The sequence below is a fragment of the Coregonus lavaretus genome (assembly GCF_964263955.1).
Source record: "Coregonus lavaretus genome assembly, chromosome: 12".
NCBI lineage: Eukaryota > Metazoa > Chordata > Actinopteri > Salmoniformes > Salmonidae > Coregonus > Coregonus lavaretus.
The window spans coordinates 51,433,889-51,449,773 of record NC_139999.1 but is presented as its reverse complement, the minus strand read 5'-3'; the positions used below and the strand labels follow the sequence as shown (position 1 = coordinate 51,449,773).

At 46.2% G+C, this 15,885-nt stretch overlaps 1 protein-coding gene across 1 annotated transcript in view; it reads left to right on the top strand.

Moving 5' to 3' along the window:
* The first annotated feature begins 1,598 nt into the window (after nucleotides 1-1,598).
* LOC311138670 (plexin-B1-like) overlaps nucleotides 1,599-15,885 on the top strand; it is a 37,505-nt gene continuing 23,218 nt past the window's right edge. The window contains exons 1-9 of the mRNA XM_084173451.1: nucleotides 1,599-1,671; nucleotides 2,026-3,205; nucleotides 5,297-5,479; nucleotides 9,114-9,242; nucleotides 9,763-9,863; nucleotides 11,057-11,189; nucleotides 12,175-12,331; nucleotides 13,955-14,063; nucleotides 15,519-15,627. Of these exons, the coding sequence (XP_084029577.1) occupies nucleotides 2,036-3,205; nucleotides 5,297-5,479; nucleotides 9,114-9,242; nucleotides 9,763-9,863; nucleotides 11,057-11,189; nucleotides 12,175-12,331; nucleotides 13,955-14,063; nucleotides 15,519-15,627 (2,091 nt within the window). The 5' untranslated portion in view covers nucleotides 1,599-1,671; nucleotides 2,026-2,035. The remainder of the gene's footprint in view (nucleotides 1,672-2,025; nucleotides 3,206-5,296; nucleotides 5,480-9,113; nucleotides 9,243-9,762; nucleotides 9,864-11,056; nucleotides 11,190-12,174; nucleotides 12,332-13,954; nucleotides 14,064-15,518; nucleotides 15,628-15,885) is intronic.

Sequence of the window (15,885 nt, the reverse complement as noted above, 5' to 3'; positions counted from 1 at the left end):
AGTGAAGAGATTGTCTTGGATGATCCTTGTTTATATGCATTTCGAATCACATGAATAGTCTCATTTTGGTATTGAAGATGGTTCTGTCATTTTTATCTAATTTGAAATCTTTCAGATACTTTTAGTTTGCTTTTGCCTGCCTGGATTGCCAGATGGGTGTGGTTTGCATTTCTGCAACTTCTATTGGTTCCATTGAACCAGGCAAGCTCAATGGAGCCCGGCTGAAGCATTTTAAATGATTTCAAATAGTGTTTGAACCCAGGTATGCTCAGGAAAGGGGGTTCACAACCTGACAACTCGTAGCCAGAGGAAACCTTTTTGGCTTTTCATTTGTTTTTGTTGTTCCTTCGCCAGATCAAAGGGGAGAGTCGGTCTTTTTGTCAGTGTGTCCTATCTTCCCTCTGAATCCCGACTCAATGTTTGGATTGCTTGTTTTGAATGTTCACCGACTAAGGCGTCAATCAAAGAGCGACTTTGCCTCTGGTGCCTTCAGTTGATTTAAACTTTCCAGAGAACTGTAATTACTTATACATGAGCGGGGCTATCAAGCGGAAAAACAAACATTTGCAGAGGAAGGGCAAAATTTACGGCTTGAGATGTAATTCATGTCAGGTCAAAATGATAGAGAAACTGGTCATTATTATTATGCTTGAGTAAAAATGGTTTTCTCTCTTTCTTTAATAGTTTGGCCCCTTGCCAAGCCTTTACCCTATTTCCCAGATAAAACCTCTGCCCCTCCTCATAAAGAGGGCTCTCTAAATGCCCCAGAGTGGTCTGGAATGAGGTGTGTGTGGGGGGGGGGGTGAATAGTTTATATTTCAGTGTGTGTCTTTCTCTCACTCCTCTCAGTACAGACAGAGTGAGAGAGAGAGAGATCCGTCTGATCTAGCAGGGGATAATCCCACTTCCGTGCCAGTGACTCACTCAGTATGTTGGTGCCAGGGATGACTGTGGTTAAAGTGTCCAGGGGTGTTAGTGACTGTGCTGAAGTGAAGTGTTTTTGCCTGGTAGCCTAGCAATGGGGAGGGCTTGGAGCAATGAGTGTGTGTGTGTGGTACTGAAAGCTCTCTATGAGTGACACTGCTTGACCTGGCTTTTGATAAGAACGGCTTCCCAGGCCAGTGAAAACGGATGTTGTTGGGAAAAGGCAGGTCTGACTGGAATTTCAATGGGAATGAGCTCCATTGAGCTCCATTTTGTCAAAGGTGCGATCAAGACAACTCACAGTGCGCAACCAAACACAGTATCGCTCAGGGGGATAATTCATTCTTATGGAGTGCAGGAGACCTGGGTTTGAACCCTGCTTCCGAACCTGTCCGGTCACGTGTATCCTCTGGCGCAGGATTAAATTACTTCTTATTTTTGCATAGACTTGTGGTTTATGAGTTAGGATTTGAAGGGATTTGTTCAGTAAGAAACATGCTAACTCTAGGTTTGGGGTAACACTTGTTGCTGCTAGTACTTGTTGCCAACACTTGAGGTGTTGAGGAAAGTGGAAATCTTTATATACACTTGAACTGGTGTCCCTTGGTTTACAGAGATGTTAACCATTTGTCTTTGTTTCCCATTGTCTTGCAGATTGGAGCCGTAGAGGAGGTGTTTTTAACCAAACCAAGCTGCTGGGAGGTCAAGAGGTGACATGCCTCTGTAACACATTGTTGGAAACAAATGGTGAGGAAAAGCTATCCTATTCATTAGTCAAATAGAGGTATAAGTTGTAGTTTATCAGTTTGTACAGGGTCTTTTATTTTTATTATTTTATTTAACCTTTATTTAACTAGGTAAGTCAGTTAAGAACAAATTCGTATTTACAATGATGTCCTACCAAAAGGCAAAAGGCCTCCTGCGGGGATGGGGGCTGGGATAAAAAATAAAAAATATAGGACAAAACACACATCACAACAATGTAAATGTGTAGTGTACAAGGGGTTTAGAAATGTTGTGAATCTTGTCTATGTACTGTATATACGGATCTATGGTTATAAATATTGTGTGAATCCCTCTCTTTCTCTCCTGGGTTGCCAGATTGGTTGCCATGCCTCCGGGGATGGCGCGACGTGGTTTCTCAGTCCCAGCGGCGGTCCCAGTACTGTCGCTGCTGCTGCTGCTAGCCGCCAGCTGGCCCTCCTATGGCCTGGCCTGGGCTTCTGACCCCTCCTCCACCCTCTACTCCCCTTACCCCACCTTCACCCGCACAGACACCCTCTTCGAGCACCTGGCCCTGCACCCGGACCCCGCGGTGGGGCGCATCTACGTGGGGGCGCGGGACCACCTCTTCCAGCTGGACCGCCACCTGAACGCCGAGCTCCAGGACAACACTGGGCCCGTGACGGACAGCCGCGAGTGCCTGCCCCCCGTCACCGAGAGCAACTGCCCGCAAGCGCGGCGCACCAGCAACCACAACAAACTCCTGCTGGTGGACCCCTACTCCATGGAACTGATCACTTGCGGCAGCGTCAACCAGGGCATCTGCCAGAAGCGGAGTCTGGACTCGGTTGGTACGGTGCTGTTCTCGGCCGAGCGGCCTGTGGACACGCAGTACGTGGCTGCCAACCACCCCAACGTGAGCACGGTGGGCCTGGTGGTGCGCTCCCGCCCCGACCGCCAGCCCGTGCTCTTCGTGGGCCGTGGCTACACCAGCAGCCACCCACCCATCTCCACTCGCAACCTGGCCCAGGAGCCCATCTTCTCCTACGAGGAAACGGCGAAGCTAGCGGTGGCGGGCCGCCTCTCGGAGTACGACCACCACTTCGTGGCGTCCTTCGCCCACCGCCAACACGTATACTTCCTGTTCTACCGCCGTGACCTCAAGTCGCAGTCGCGCGAGTACCGCACCTACGTGTCACGTGTGTGCCTGGACGACCAGGCCTACTACTCGTATGTGGAAGTGCCCCTGGCCTGTCGCTCGGCGGCCGGTAAGAGCTACAACCTGCTCCAGGCTATCCGCCTTGGTCTACCACCAAAGGAGAGTGGGGGGGAAGCTGGGCAGGCAGAGGTGCTCCTGGGGGTGTTCTCCACCCGGCAGGCCTCGTCCACGCGACCCAGTGAGGACTCTGCTCTCTGCATGTTCAATCTTGACGATTTGGACCAGAGGATCAACTCTACCAGGGACCTGTGTTACACACAGTTCGGCCGGGGCGAGGGAGGGGGGGAGGCGGCCTACATCGAGTACGAGGTCAAATCCAACTGCGCCAACCTGCCGTCGGTGAGTAGGAGTGGGGTTGAGTTGATTGACTTGCCAGATCCTTATTTGATTCAATCCTGGGTTCAAATAGTGTTTGTAATCTTTCCAAACCTTTTAGCGTTCGCTTTAGCCTGTCTTGAGTCTCAGATGGACGGGGTTTGGCATTTTGGACTATTCCATTCGTTCCATAGTGCCAGACAAGCTCAATCAAGCCCCGCTAAAGTATTTGAAATTATTTCATATAGTATTAGAACCCAGGTCTGCTCGCCAATTCCTTATTGTATTGTGTCTCTGGAAGCACTTTAGTTTACAATCCTTTTATTGCTGATATTTAGGCTACCTAGTATGAGGAAATTGTGGGGCAACAATGGGTACTTTCCGGTGCCCCTTGCCAAAAATCCAACAATTTGTAACCATTTGGTGCCAGATAGTAAGCAGTCTGATCCTTGTTTTATTGTGTCTGGTAATGCTTTATTTAATAGTTCTGTTCAGCTGGTATGTATTAGGAAATGACATGGCATGCAATTGATACGTTTTGGTCCTTATTTGAAAACCTAGTGGTAGTATTAGAATATTATTAAGTGATAATAATGTAACATGTATGCTGTGACCATGTTTTATGTACTTAGAAGGCAAATAGGGGATGGTCAAATAGAGTGTAACTGGGTTTCTTCTACATGTGCGCATTAAAATGTCTTTTAGATTTACTGTAAGTCTACTATTGAGTATGCTACTAGATCACATGCTTTCCAGGTTCATTCGGTTTCGGCAACGTGACCTCTGTTAGAAATTCAATGACATTTAATTTGATCTTTTAGTACAGACAAATGTAATCCTCCGATTTGGGGAATTAAATTTGATTATTTTCTCGTAATGCCACTGTAGCTTTGGAAATCCCCCTGTTGTTTCGGTGTGTGTGTATCTGTGTCTATGTGCTGTATACGTGTGTGTGTGTGTGTACCTTTGCGTGCGACTACCACTCCAACTATAGTTGGTCACTGAGCCACAATGTGTTTAATGATACATCACAAACAGAACAATTGTTAAACTCTGACCCCTGAATGCTATTTACCTCAGTGAGGGTCAGGAAATAGTAGTAGTGTGGTGGTGCAGTGTGTCCCGAATGACACCCTATTCCCTGTATAGTACACTACACAGAACACAGGGTGCCATTTGGGACGTATACAGGGTAATTTAATAGGGTTTTACGGGGGGAATTCGATCGGCGGCATTAGCCTTCATTAGCGGGAGGGCCATGTTTAACGAGGACTGACAAGGACGGATAAAGTCACCCATCGCCGAGAAGCGAAGGAGGGAGATAGCAACAGTGAAGCGGACAGGGAAGGAGAGCGAGGGGGAGGAAGAGAGAGATGGGGTGTGCGTGCGTGAGGGAGAGGGAGGGAGATAGGGGTATGGGGTGATGCGGGTAGTGCTGGGCTAAGGCTCTGTAACAAATAGGAACAACACCATAGGAAACCATCAAAACAAGCCGCTATCAACAGTGGTAGATCCCAATGTTTATTTATTGTACCTCCTGTTGTTGCTACTCTTTTTTGGGGGGGGGGCAGGAATGCGTAAACTGGTCATATTTATCTTGCCATAATGAAATTCCGTGAATGCGTTTGTGTTTGGGAGATTGTCAAAACGTTGCGAGATTGTCAAAACAGATTGTTGTACTCAGAACAACAGGTCCAACCATAGATCTTCCACTGCCAAAGGGTCGAAGCAAAACAATTATTTAAAGCACTTTGGACACCGTTCGCCGGATTCCTGCAATAGTTTCCCCCTCACCTCTAACCCTACCACTATAAATTGTGACTCCGTGTTCGTATAGGATACGAGGGAGCCACTATAGACTTTTAGCACCTGTCTTATCTTCCTCGCAATTAATAATACTAGCAAATGAGTTGCCGCTGCGTATCTGTGCATTTGACCTTAGTCATGCTTTTTGAAGAGCAAATACATCAGTATTTAGACTAGTTGTTGTCTGACTGTAACCCAATTTGTTTCATTATAGATACATGATTTATCAAAAGTTTATGAATTGTACCTACTTCCTCATACATCTCTAAACTACATTCATTTGCATATTCCTTCCCTCCTGACCTATAGAACACCCTGGATGCCTACCCCTGTGGTTCGGACCACACCCCCAGTCCAATGGCCAGCCGGGTGCCGGTGGAAACCGAGCCCATATTGGACAGCCCGTCCGCCCGTCTCACCGCAGTGGCTGTCAGCGTGAGGGTGGGACATACCATCGCCTTCCTGGGGGACTCCAAGGGGAACCTGCGCAAGGTAGAGACCATAGAGATCAAACTAATGGGGGGTTTATATCTATGGTATAGGGACCACCTTCAATACAGATCAAAATAAGATTACATTGACAGGACTCTTTATTACTAGATCAGGACTCTTTATGAATTTAGGCCCTGACTGGACATGTCCTTTGCTGGTTGTTTTTGTGTAAAGTACATTCCATTGCATGAAGTGAGCCTTTGAAAATCTGTAAATAACTGCAGCTCTAGATATTCACAAACTGCCGCACACACACATGCATGCACGCACGCACACACACGCGCCAAGAGGTCAGAAATAGCATCTTCCATAGTAGCACAGACTTTAATAGCAGGAGCAGACCGGCTCAGGTAACTAATGCATCTGTCTTAATTGGCTCTGGGTGCTTTTGCATTTTCCTGGACCTGCCAGATAACACTAGTACTGTTGTTATGGACAATGAGACCTCTTCTCTTTCTCTCTCCTTTTCTTCGGCTGGTCTTTCTTCCCCTTACTTCATTTATTTGTGTTGTCCTGTTTCGTAAAATGTAGTCGTAGTCCTCCATTGTTTAGGAGAAAGCCCTGTAAATGACTACAGGGAAAGGCAGTATTGGTCCAGCATGGACCAGGCCACTGATAGAAGTAGGGCAGCATAGACTGAAACTATGAGGGGGATATTCGTACATCCACCCTTTACCATCCTCCGATATAGAGAACAGTGAACGGGCATCTCTATACAAACTCAACAGTCATCATTGTCCCAGAATATTAAGTCCAGGGAGTCCATTGGGTTGCCATGTTGGCTGGGATAAATCCAATCCATTGGTTTGCCAGTTTGGCTGGGACAAGTCCAGTCCATTGGGTTGCCATGTTGGCTGGGATAAATCCAATCCATTGGGTTGCCATGTTGGCTGGGACAAGTCCAGTCCATTGGGTTGCCATGTTGGCTGGGATAAATCCAATCTACTGGGTTGCCATGTTGGCTGGAATAAATCCAATCTACTGGGTTGCCATGTCGGCTGGGATAAGTCCAGTCCATTGGCTTTCCTTATTGGCTGGGGTCACATGAAGCTGTTGTAAACAGGAGGCATGGTTCTGTTCTGTCTGCTAGATTTTTGTGTGGTGCCATCACCTGGTGCAGAGCAGAGGTGTCGTGTGGAGCTGTGTCTTCTGGGGTTCACGGACCAGGGCACACACAGGGGAGGGGGTGAAAGAACCTTTGGGTTAACATGCCAGTGATACACAGAGGGCTTGGGGGAAAAAACTCCACACTTCAAATATGGTCTTGAAACACATTAGGGCCAGGGATTGAGTTTATATCACCCAAACATGGGAATTAGAGGGGTGATGTGGTGGGGGTCTCATAGGGTGAATCTCAGTAGTTTAAATTTGCTGTCTTGCTGGAAACCCACCAGTCGGTTTGCCTATCACTGTCAGCGAAGCCACGTCAGAGTATTTAAGCATTACAAGTTCATAGCAGTAGCGAGTTCTCTCACTCTCAGAATGTCACTCGAGGAATGGTGACTAGCGCTAACAATTAACAAAAATGTATGCACGCATGACTGTAAGTCGCTTTGGATAAAAGCGTCTGCTAAATGGCATATTATTATTATTATTATTGTCAATGACTGCCCTGCGGTTGTGACCAGAGCGGGGTGGGGTAGAGTGGGGAAGGAAGCTCTATCAGCACAGTATTTTTGCATACACTGACCAGAAAACAAACACCACTGGCCAATGTGGCCGTGCCTCATCATGTCTGGCTAATAGCACTCCATGACTCAGGGCTTTGTTGTGTGTGTCACACTCCGTGTGTGTAACAGTGCACAGACGCTGACTAGTGGCAACTAGATGGGAAAAACCAGCGTTATAAATAGAAGGCCCTATTCTCTTTCCATAGACTTATCAGTCCTCACACACACACTGCCTAATTCTGTGAATGAAGTCCCTAACTGTAGTCCTAGAACTCTATATGACCCTGGGACAAACTAGACCATTGCCTGCCATTGTGCCCTTGAGCAAGCCACATAACCCCATACAATTGCTCTAGGGGTGCTGCACTGTGGCTGACCCATTGCTTCCAGCCCCTCGGTGTGAGAGTGTGTGTGTGAGTGTCTCGGGGGGTTGGGTTGTGAGCATAAAAGGCACATTTTCATTCTCTGTAAGTTAATTGATAATAAAGTACATATTATCTTATATATGCGTCTCTCGCTAGCATATTACTGCACATGACTGATACTCACTAGGTGAATTGTCAGTGAAAGAGATATTTGTTGAAAGTGGTATTTGTTTAAGCTCTATAACTAGTACAGATTTGATATTGGGAAATCGATTGATTTGTATTGGCCATCAATGCGATTTCATTGTCACAAATGTCGTATTAACTTCCTGGAGGCCAAAAGTCGGAAGAAAGAGCAATGACATCCAGTTTTTAAAAAAAGCCACATTTCCCCCCAAATTAACAAATGCTACACGTCACAAACCAGTATGACAGGGAGAATGAGAAGGAGCAAGAGGCATAGAAAGAACGTGTGTCTGTTTCAATCTGTGAAAGTGTGTGTGTGTCTAAGTTGGTTTGTTCTGTACTGTATGTGTGTGTCCAGGCAGGGCCACACACAGACACAGATGATGGGGAGGTCCAGATATGGGCCAAGATTTTGCCGTGATGAGATAATCCTATTCTATTGGATGGTGGGGGGGAGTTTTGGGTCAGCTGTGCCGTCGCATGTTCTTTGATCCCGGCGTTCATCAAAGGCTTTGACTGTCCAGGCTCTAATAACAGCAATTTAGCCCACGCTAGATCACTATTAGTTTCCCAACATGGCAACCCGACAGAACAGATGGGTCAGACGGGTTGCCAGACATGAAACAACCGATTTTAAATTAGAATTCCCCCTCTTCAAAGGGGAGCAAGCTTGGGCCATTGACTCATCAGATCAGCCTTTCTTTTCAAGAAATGCCAAGGCAAATGTCTCTGCGTTTCTTGAAGAAATACACGCCTGCATTGAAATAATATTCAGACAGTTGCGTGCGTACACACACACACACACACACACACACACACACACGTCCAAACCCAAATCGGGTGTGTATTGGAAAGAGAGCGAGAGGAGAGAGAGAAAAAGAGATGAGGATGACTGAGTGAACAACATCTACTTACAAACAATTACCCCGTCGCCATGTTCCCAAATGACCTCTTCAAGACAAACATTTCGATTGGCATCCCAACTCATCCAAACAGTGCATCTTTATGCTTTCAGCAGACTTATTATGTTTCACCATTAAAACTCCTCTCCAAAATACTTCAAATACCAACAGAATTCAATTTAGCACGCTTGTTATTCCTAATGGCTGTATTTAACAGATCATGCTAGGCTATTTGTCTCCCTGGCTATTGAATTATAGAACTAGGGGTATGTGTCACATTAAAATAGAATTTCTAATAACTTTTTACGAAAATGATAAAATATAGATTCTGTAATATTGTAGCGATCCTCGCTAATGAGCCTACATTACAATTTCCTCAAGTGGGCTAACCCTATTGTATGTTTTCCTTTCACACAAGTGACCCGAGTTCTATTATCCCCCCATCCGTTTGCTATAATGAAATTAAATGTACCTTATGGGTTTCTTAACCATTGGTTTGTGTGTGCTCCAGGTGTTCCTGGGCCCTAACGGTGAGGTGGAGGAGTACGCTGTCGTCTCCATCCAGGCCAACACAGCCATCAGCTCTGACCTGGTCCTGGATCAGTCTGAGGAACACCTCTTCATCATGACCTCCACGATGGTACAGTACACTAGCCTGGTCCCAGAACTGTTGGCGCTGTTTCCTAACTCTCTCTGGTCATTGTCTGTGTGTCACAGTTGAATCCCACTTCTGACACCAACAGTACACCCACATCACAACAACTGTGTCTTTTCCCCTCCATTCACACAGGCACCATGGCAACAAGTGTCTCTCATAAAATACTAGTTTATAGTTAATAGCAGCATTTCCCAAACTCGGTCCTGGGGACCCCAAGGGGTGCATGTTTGGGAAGCGCTGGTATATAATTATCTCTTTAAGCCTGGGGACGGGTTTACGTTTATAGTAATCACTCAATCCGCAGTACCAATAGGCTAGGACTTGGCAACATTTTCACCACATTGCTTATATCTATCCAACTATACCTTCAGCTACCCAGTAAGTGATTACAGTTGTGGTCAAATGGGTCTCCTTTGTCTCGGTTAAGAGCTGTGTCATCATTTGCAATGCGTTGGACATAACGTAATGATGAATATTCCCTGTTGTTTTGTTGTGGTCACAGCTGCAGAAGAGGCCAGTGGCAGAGTGCCACGAACACCTGGACTGCCAAGCCTGTCTGTCGGCCCACGACCCCTACTGTGGCTGGTGTGTCCTGGAGGGGAGGTGAGCGACTCATTCTGAGTAATCCAATGGATTCCGTCACAAATTACTTTTATTGTCATGAAATCAGTCATCTTTAACAGATTAAATTTTTCAAGTAATCCACCCAACCCTGGCTCTGGTTAAAGGGTTGACATATCAAACTATTGGCCAGAGTTTTCCATTGTCAGGTCAAGCACACTGGAAAAACTCAGGGCATTACAGATTCTCAACACAGTCAGAGAAGGTATTTGTGGTACCACGCGTATTTACTCAGGGGGGTTGCTATGAGTAATGATGCAATGATGTGGTCCTCTGTAGCTCAATTGGTAGAGCATGGCGCTTGTAACGCCAGGGTAGTGGGTTCGATCCCCGGGACCACCCATACGTAAATATGTATGCACACGACTGTAAGTCGCTTTAGATAAAAGCGTCTGCTAAATGTCATATTATTATTATTATATTATTATTATATTATTATTAAGAGCATCATCTCTTTACCATCTGTTTCTCTCTTTCCCTCCGTCTCCCTCATCCCCATCTCACCCCCCTCTCCCTTCTTTTCCTGCACCTTGGCCACCTGTCCTCCCTCCTTTTTCTCTATTTTTCCAGCTAATGTTAGCTAATGTTATCTAGTGTTAGCTAATGTTATCTAGTGTTAGCTAATGTTATCTAGTGTTAGCTAATGTTATCTAGTGTTAGCTAATGTTAGCTAATGTTATCTAGTGTCAGCTAATGTTAGATAATGTTATCTAGTGTCAGCTAATGTTAGCTAATGTTAGCTAATGTTATCAACTCGCCTGTTTTGCTGTCCTCCTTCCACATTTACTTCATTTTTCCTTTCCATTTCTCTTGCTCCCATCACAATGGTGTAGCCGGTCCACACTCAAAAAGGAGATTCAAGGATTCTTAGTATTTCTTTCATTCAGGGGTAGGTAGATAGACAAACGTTTCGGCCTTCGTCAGTGTCATCACCTCTTTGGCCCCGATTCCCCTATTGCTCTTTCCCATTCTCCCTCTCTCTGTCCCTCCATTTCCCCTCTCCCTCCCGTCCTTCTTTCCCTTCTAATCTTCTCCTCCCTCTTCCCCTCCACTCTCCATCTACATCCTGCCTTTTTATAGAGATATGATGCTGAGGTCATAATGTATCTATTACAGTATGATATGATAACATAGTGTATACAGTATTGTATGATAGTAATCTGTTGTATGTGTAGGTGTGGGCAGAAGTCTCAGTGTTCACACGGGGCTCAGGCGGGCCAGTGGCTGTGGAGCTTCGACATGGAGCAGCAGTGCCTCACCATCCAGTCCCTCAGCCCCTCCAACATCAGCCGCGAGGAGAAGAGACATGTACGTGTGTGTGTATATGTGCATGCGCGTCTTTTGTCTCTCTGTGTGTGTGTGTGTGTGTGTGTGTGTGTGTGTGTGTGTGTGTGTATATGCATTTGACTGCATGTGTGTGTCCATGTACATGGGTATGCGAGCACATGCTTATAGATAGTGCATTCCTTTATGTCCACACTGTACATGGGAGTTAGTTTTAGCCTGGCTGGCAGGGTGTTTGCTCGTTTTACTTCCTGTGTTACAGCAGAGATCAGAGATGGTTATCAGACTCGGTGCTAGCTGCCCCTGTCTCAACATCTAGTAGAAACACAAACAGTATAAATCATGTATTAAGTGATCCGGCTCTGGACAGCTTTACAGATAATTCATGTGAGGTGATGTATATCATCTGACATTGGGGAAGGAGGAACGGTGGATTAATAGTGGGAGGAAGGGGAGGCTCCTTGGACATGTCCAAGTAAACATGCAAGGCATGACCTTGGATGCGTCTCAATAGTTTACAAAAAAGCATATAAACATGCAAGGCATGACCTTGGGTGCATCTCAATAGTTTAAAAAAGCCTCCTCTGCTTTATCTGCGCTGATTTGAAATCGGGGGGTAGGTGAAGGTGATATGGTGGATTCTTCTGGAGGATTTGCTTTTTGAATCTGCTCACATCAATGCGGTGGGACGGAGGGGGCGAGGGCGAGTTTGGACTGTTGAGATGCTGCTTGTCAGTGATTACAAAGCTCCTCGAGGGAGACTCAATCTCTCCTCAGTTTCTCAGCCCTTCAACAACATCTCTGTGAAATCCAGATAAATCCAGATCTTACCGAATTTATCAAGTTCAAACCAGTTATATCAAGCCAACGTCCAATTAGTGTTCCTTGAGATCCTGAATTTTGTTGAAATGCAGATCCATTCTTGCAGAGCCGAGCCAGGTCGTTCATACTCTTTCTCTTTCCCTCTCTCTCTCTCACATCCTCCCCCTCTTCTCCCTACCTCCCTTAGATTGCTCTATCAGTCCCGGGCCTGCCCATCCTAGAAGAGGACAACTCATACTCCTGTTTCTTCCATGACACTGAGAGTCCTGCCACCGTTACCGATACGGGCGTCACCTGCCTCTCCCCCGACCCCCACAGGGTGCCAACTGTGCCCCCCGGACAAGGTGAGTACCAACGGGGTGAGATGATCAGCGGGTACTGGGCATTCAACCTGCTTCTCCATACTGTTTACACTCACACACACTGAGGTTCATGGGTTCATTAAAGTGTGTGTGTTGCTATACAAGCCGATCAGCCTCTAGCTCCACCCTAAGCAGCGATATCCTATCCTATGTCCTTAGAGAGCAGATGTGTGTTGCACCCCAATCCTCTTTGGCTCCCAGTTTACACAGCAGGGAGTCATCTCCATCTCCGCCGGTCCGGGTAGCAGCTATAGCTAGTGATTTTTAAATTCATTTAACAATTCAGCCATCATCTGCCTATGCGTTTTGATGCACTCTTCCATCATTTTGTCTGGGATAGTCTGCGATGGTTCAGTTGCGTGCTTGGAGCCGTCGATTTGTTTTGGTTAGTCATCTTGGATATATTATGGGGATGAACTGTTAGTCGAATGCCGATTTAAAAAAGCAAACGTATACGCTTGCGGGTAGTTGGCCGTATGAATGTACACACACCTTCACACACCAGTGAACTCCTCTTTCACCCCCCCCCCCCACCTCTCCTTTCTCCCCTCCGTCCCTCCCTCCATCCATCTACTATTTTTTCATCCCCCCATCTCTCTCTCTCTCCTTGGTTCCCATGAAAATCGTTCCTGGACCAAGGAGGTTTGTTGTGGTTGTCAGGCCGTGGGGGTTAAGTAGTTATGCCCGTCTGCCTGGGGGTATTAGTGAACAGACACACACAGGGGGGATCCACTGATCCCACAGGTATTACAGGGAGATCTCTGTGTGTGAGACTGTGTGTGTATATGGAGTTAATTTGTGCATATAAGCACGTGTGTGTGTGTGATCTGCGGGGGGTTCAAATGGGATCTTGGGAGTAAAGAGAGTCCAGCCGTACTCACATAATGTAATCGTGGTTTAGTTCATAGTCTGAACCATTAATTCATTAAGCAGATGCTCTTATCCTGTGATTAGAATAAGGAAGATCATCTTGTTACTTGGAAAATGACTCAAGATTGTATTAAGTGAATTGATACAATCCAATTGCATGGACCCAGCTCCCGAAAATATTTCTGTGCACGGGCTAGTAAGTGTGAGGGAATACACGTATACAATATTTACATGCCCTTATGTGTGTGTGTGTGTGTCTGTGTGTGCAATCAGTGCGCTTCAAACTTCACACACAGTGGGCCCCACAGACCTGAACTCCTCCCTCTGCACTGTTTACGTCTGGGGCTTTGGGGCTACAGATGGATTTTATTAGAACTCTGTTATGGCTCTTCACTCGGCCAAGCGTACTCTCAGGCACTGTCCCAAATGGCACCCCGTTTCCTACATAGTGCACTACTTTTGACCAGGGCCCATAGAGCTCTGGACAAAAGTAATGCACTGTATAGTCAATAGGACACTATTTGGGGCGCAACGTCTCAATCTCACGTTCTCCCCTCCTCACACTGTTTTGAAGACACAGTGCTTTCATTCGGACAGACCGACACGGCCAAGTCTCTGTCTCTCAAACCTTCAGAACAGAGTATTTTCAGAAAGCTTGGCACGGTGTTCGGGTAGGGATCCTGGGGAAGTGAAACACAATCTTTTCTCTTTCTCTCCGTTTCGCTCTCTCCTCAGATTTTGTCACGGTCACCCTGTCCCTGCGCTTCGGTGATGTCATCGTCACGGCGACAGAGTTCACCTTCTACGACTGTACCGCAGTCAAGCAGCTGTCTGGGAGCGTGCCGTGAGTTGGCCCACCACTCTCCCTCTTTTTCCTACTCTTGCTCAGTTTTTTCTCTCTCTTCCTCTCTCTCTTTCTCTCCGTCTCCTCTCTCTTTCTCTCTGTTTCTCTCTTCATTTCGATATCCATTTCTGCCCTTCTGTCCCCTTCAATAGGGGCCTCTCTCTTGCTCTCAATTTTTCTCTCCCTCTTGGGCTGATTGACCTGGGTCTGTTGAACCTCTGTACTGCACCACTTGGAACCGCTTATAGCATCTTCCAATCCCCTTGCTCCATTCTAAACCTATTCTAAACCTATTGTACTCTCTTTTCCCTCTCACTTATACCAGGGAGAACCTGTGGTTATTATGGCTGCAGGCACCTGACCCTTGCCCTCCACATGCCTCCTCCGCTCTCTAGTCTGGTTGATATTAAAACCACATCTCAGAGACATCTCCATATATGTCCTGCAGGAAAACTGTCTGCACGTGAACGGACCCAGCTAGAATAATAGGAGTAGGAGCCACATTTCTTCAGAGAAAAATGAAACTTAACTGTCTTTATAATCGTCCCTCAGGTGTTATCAATCTGTTCAACTTTTTGGTTTCTGCCTTGCATGTTTTATTCCCTATAGATAGTGATAGTTGCAAACTTCACACTGGTGCAAAACCCTTATTAAATCAAATCAAATTGTATTTGTTACATGCGCCGAACACAACTGGTGTAGACCTTAGTGAAATGCTTACTTACAAGCCCTTAACCAACCATGCAGTTTTAAGAAAAATAACTGTTAAGTAAAAAATAGATAAGTAAATAAATAAAATAATAATAATAATTAAAGAGCAGCAGTACAATAACAGTAGGGAGGCTATATACATGGGGTACCGGTACAGAGTCAATGTGCGGGGGCACAGGTTAGCAATACATTGGATACAGTTGTTGTCAGAAGTGGGATATCTGGCCATAGGAGTGCCTTGTCAAGCTCTGTCTAGCAATGCTAATATTCACTGCATCAGTTGGGCTGTGTTAGCCATAAATATGGATAGAGGGCACACTTGACCACAAAAGACTGATAGCATGGGCAGCGCCATGGTGGGCACTCTATCCATCTCTATGATGTTAGCACATACACTCACTCAATGATCCTCTTTCTCCTCTCCTTTCCTGGTACACGGTTCAGAGCACTCCGACTAGGAACCAGCGACCGGTACTTTATTCAATTAAATGATTGACCTTTTTTTACCACTGGCCCTAGATTGCCAGCAATTGGATTGCGCTGTGGGCCAGGCTTGCTCTCTCTCTCTTCCTCTCCTTCCTCACATTTGTCTATCTTTCTGTCATCTCCTTTCTTTCAATACCATCTCACTTTCTTTCTCTCTATACCCCCCTCTTACTCTCCCCCCCCCCTCTTTCTTTCTCCTCTCTCTCTCTCATTGTAGTAGTGTTAGTATGGTCACTGATTCCTGCACTGTTCCTATAGTTGCCGTGGTTGCGTGTTGAGTCGCTGGGGCTGCAACTGGTGTGTCCACCAGCACACCTGTACCCACAAGCCCACCTGTGACAAGGGGGTCATCATCTACAATGAACACGTAAGTCACACACACAGCGACAATGGTCAGTTAGCTAGAGGTCAAACAGCATGCTGTGTGCATTCTGAAAAAGGAACTGCCAGCCTGGCTATGTTGTTCGCTGTAGAGTTTGGTCCACCTAATGCAACCTAGTGACATGGTAAGGCTGGTTGGGGCTGATCAATTGTAGCTGGTTGAGTGAAAGAAGGTCTCTAATGAGAACACAAACTGTTGGGAGTCATTAATAACCCAACACTAATTTTCTCACTGCTCCTCATG